At 41.0% G+C, this 4344-nt stretch overlaps 1 protein-coding gene across 1 annotated transcript in view; it reads right to left on the bottom strand.

Moving 5' to 3' along the window:
* The window catches only part of pip5k1ca (phosphatidylinositol-4-phosphate 5-kinase, type I, gamma a), a 57508-nt gene that overhangs the window by 11376 nt on the left and 41788 nt on the right, over positions 1-4344 (bottom strand). Inside the window, exons 9-12 of the mRNA XM_010778744.1 lie at positions 3734-3743; positions 1663-1747; positions 949-1110; positions 347-497 (exon numbers count right to left, since the gene is read on the bottom strand). Of these exons, the coding sequence (XP_010777046.1) occupies positions 347-497; positions 949-1110; positions 1663-1747; positions 3734-3743 (408 nt within the window). The remainder of the gene's footprint in view (positions 1-346; positions 498-948; positions 1111-1662; positions 1748-3733; positions 3744-4344) is intronic.

The following is a 4344-nucleotide window of genomic DNA, read 5'->3' as shown; positions in this document are numbered from 1 at the left end:
GTAAATCCAGTAGATTTAGGAGGTCCCTGTGCGAGCGTTAAGGCTGTAAAAAATCCATAGATTAGCCGCACCGTTATATAAGCCGCAGGGTCGAAAAATGGGAAAAAAGGCGCGGCTTATAGTCCGAAAATTACGGTACACAGAATAAGGAAAGATAATCATAAATTTCAGTTCAGCTATCGAAGACTTTGTCAATATGTTGCTTCAACAATAAAGTAATATCAAAGGCAATGTCAACTGTACTTGCGTAGATAACGTGTCAGAAAAAGCATTTATCTTATTGTACGGTTTGCTCAGTGTGTGTGTGTGTGTGTGTGTGTGTGTGTGTGTGTGTGTGTGTGGTGTGTGTGAGCACCTGTATCGGGGGTGCTCGACGGTGTCACAGGGGGATCTCTCGGGGATGGACAGAGAGGTGGTGGAAGAGAGAGTGGTGGCAATAGACGCTGTGGTGGCCTCTTCAAACGAGGGAGGAGTGCATGGAAGATGGTCTGCTCGGCCTGGAGGAGAAGAGAAAGAGACACACACATATAGATATGAGTGTATATGACTTTGAGATTATTTATTTCACCTTTTTATTACAGGTATTATGTTGTGTATCATATTTCTTCTTTACCTTTTTTTTTTTTATCTAGTGTTATATTTATGATTAACCGTGACATTTGTTGTCTATTTTTCAAACTGAAAAGCACCTCATGCTGCATTTATTGTGTAAAAGGAGGCATGAAGTGCTGTACTGCCTGTGCTGCCCTATGATTCCAATGACACCAGCTAACAGGCCAGTTGTTTTCCAAAGGTTCAAACGATCAGAAGTTGTTTTGTTTAAAAAGGGACAGAATATACCTTCCAGAACAACATTTTACTCATCCAAACTCAAACAACTGATGTTTCCTATTTTCTTTATTTGGTTATCCTCCCTGCACTACAACTCTGTATGCAGATGGGATTTACCTTCATCCTCCAGCGTGGGGAAGCTGCGAGCTCCCCTCAGGTCGTAGATGTTCTCGTCTCTCTCAGACGGCAGCTGGCTGGCTGACCAGGCGGCACCGGGGCCGATACACTTGGGCACCGACAACGACACGCGACCTTTCTTAGATGGAGAGGACTTCAGAGCTGAGGGGCAATGCACAATGACACCTTCAATAACTTTGTAAACATGGGAAAGCACATTTCACTTTGTTATTCCTGGGCTGGGTACAAATGGGAAATTCTACACAGATTAAAACAAATCATAGCACCGGACTCTTTACATATATCAATGTACTGTTTCAGCAGATGTATTTGACCTGTTAATCAATAGCAATGTGTTGAGGCTGCAGTACAATACAAAACTTTAAATTGTCAGTTGAGGTAAAAACGCAAATAATTAAAAATGAAAATATCAGATCTGCCCTCGGCCTACACAACAAATCATTATTTGTGTGTTCGTTAATCTTTGGAAGGAGACGAAAAGGAACTGCACAAGGATCAAATGGACGTTAGACTCTCACATGACACGAGGCAGCACCTAATAAGGCAGGTGGGTAGCAACTGTATCTGATTTCCTGTCAAGGCTCGGCTGTAAAAGAGACAAAAGCCTGGCATCTGACATTTGCGTCTGAGCTCTTCTCCCCCCAGCCCTCGTCTGACTATGTAAGGCAGTGAGTGGATGTAAATTGAACTCACAGGAGCTCTTCTTGAAAACGTTGCTGCTCATGAACTTGAAGAACCTGTCGGCGTAGAAGCCTGGCCGGTGGACAGACACGGTGTCCTGAGGGAGAGACAGAGACATTAATGAGACATTAGAGCACAGATAAAATGAGCCAACCATTGCTAATTGGAGATTAAACTGTCAGGAATTCTTTTTTATCAGTTAAAACGACCAGGCAGAGCAAGCCGTCGAAAAAGTCAGAAAATATTAAGACTAGTTCTGTCAAGATAACTATGGCCTTATGGTATACAGTCCGAACATGATTTTGATGATTTAATCCGACCTTTTGTTTACATACATTCATTTTAACAAAAGAATGTCACCAACATGTACCCTACCAGAATAAGACTTGCTCATTCTTAAAAGCTGTGAGTCCATTTTATTTATTGTTTTTTTTATTATCTTTCTTAATAATTTGTATTTTATTTAGAATCGAATTTAGGATATTTTACATTCTTAGGAAATAAAACGTAATTGATCTTTGCTTTTTAATGCTTTTATATTGTCATGATATCAGTGGTATAGAATGGTATTGAAAGACAATATATAGTCCAACAAAAGTCGTTTTTGTGACAGGTTGCAGTCAGATCAGAGTACAGACACGTCTCTTCATTATTCATGTTGCAGCGGAGTGAGATCACACTGCAGACTGACAGATGACACTTGGTGTTTGGTTTAGACAGACAGACAGAAGGAAGGACGGATGGAGGAGAGTGAGAAAGTGAAGGCTTGGTCGTTATTAGCATTTTTTTATTTGCATTACCAGACTCCACCATGAGTAACATCTGAACGCATTCACCTCACGGAGGCAACCACAGAGAGCAGCGAACCTCAGCAGTGACGCACAGGAGGCTGAGCAGGGCTTCTGCTCGCTCCACATATATCTTGTTTTAGCGTATCATTGTGTTTCAGAGTGGGAGACAGGAGTGAGTAAGGAGAGAGCGCGGAGAGATTGATGACTGCCTCTATTAGAGAAAACAATCTGGTGATGATGTACAGTGTAAACCCACACTATATAAAGAGATGTGAGGTGCTTTTCCATCACCTCTTATAAATACCAAGGGGTTTTCTGAAATGCTTTGCAAGCTTCAGTTACATTTATGCAAACAAGACTATGACACATTTTATAAAATGTTCTGATATGAGCGGCCAATCCTTCTGGATGACGTATTTTTTGTTTGTGAATTGTTTCTGATTTGTTGATAATAAACTATTTGTGTGATGTTAAATGTGTTGCACATACAATTCAAAATGGAAAGATGGATTTAAAAAAAACAACCACATACATTCATTCATATAAATATGCATGCACACTTTTAATTAAAGGGGACCTATCATGCAAAATGCACTTTTGTACGTCTTTTATACATGAATATGTGTCCCCGGTGTGTCAGGGAACTCACAACCCTCTCTCTTTTCCTCCGTACCTAAATCTCTAAAAACGGGGCTGCAACGGAGCTGATACAGACGTTAATTTTTCTGACGTCAGAAAACGGATGCTCCGCCTATATGGGCGACTCTCCACCTATCAGGGGAATGGGGGGTTGGGGCACGGCCGGCCATTGCCGCTCGAAACGCTGTAGTACATATGCCAGGCCTGTAAGTGGCGCTGTAGTCTGCCACAAAAGCAGCGCAGAAGACTTTCCGCGCATGGTTGCCATGGTTGCCCTTCTGTTTATTCTCCGCTGTGGCTCTTTTTCTCCCTCCCCGAGGCAAGCGTTTGCGCCTCCTGCTGCTGTAATTCAATGCAATCTCTCCCCGTCGAGGCAAGCACTATAATTCTCTAGTCCACCAGCAGATGACAAACACCCACCTCTCCGCCTCTTCCAAGGAACGAGGGGACTGTGCGGCAGAGTTTCAGTTCAGTCTGGTCAACATGTCCGTTAAAGTTTAAATCTTCCGGACAAGGTCTTCTTTGTTATTTATCTGAGAGCTTTAAAACAATGATAATGACCTCTATATAACATATAAGATAAAAACACGAGGACAGAGATCTCTTCTTATCTGCTCCCCCTCTTCCTGAGAGCCCAGAGCTGATCAGAGCACCTCCCCTCTCCTGCAGTGGGCGAGGAGGAAGACGACACAGCACAACACAAACATAAAAGCACGTCACACAGACACAACAGCAAAAACAGACAAGAGCAAACAAATGAACACAATGCATGATCTGTTATATAATATAAAAAAAAACTTCACAGACATGTTTTATAAGAATAAATGGCCCTACAAATAAAATAAAAAAGTAACAAACGCATCGGATAGGTCCACTTTAAATTGTTCAAATGTATGCATGTCATACAGAAGGGTGTGCTACATTTTTCTGTGTGTGTCCATCGCTACGTTTCTTAATAAAGGATTGACTGCACATAAAATCATTTCAAATAATAAAGGAATTTAATTTAAACAAGAAACAACCAAGTACATATTATCTTATATGAACAAAATAAATAAGAAAAATAATGAGATGACAAGATATAATGAGTGCAAAATTATGGTTAGTTAAATATTTATCTACATAAACAGGCAACTGTGTTTTGATAGGACATATGATCATATCCACATTTAAGATAAAACCTATAGCTCTGCGTTAGAGCGGACGTCTAATAACATGTAATCACCTACTACTGGCCCGCAGGATATATAATGAGTTGTCCTTC

Source organism: Notothenia coriiceps, unplaced genomic scaffold (assembly GCF_000735185.1).
Source record: "Notothenia coriiceps isolate Sejong01 unplaced genomic scaffold, NC01 NC01_scaffold00000339, whole genome shotgun sequence".
In the NCBI taxonomy this organism is placed as follows: Eukaryota; Metazoa; Chordata; class Actinopteri; order Perciformes; family Nototheniidae; genus Notothenia; species Notothenia coriiceps.
Note: the sequence above shows the minus strand (reverse complement) of the source record. Positions and strands in the feature narration are given on the sequence as shown.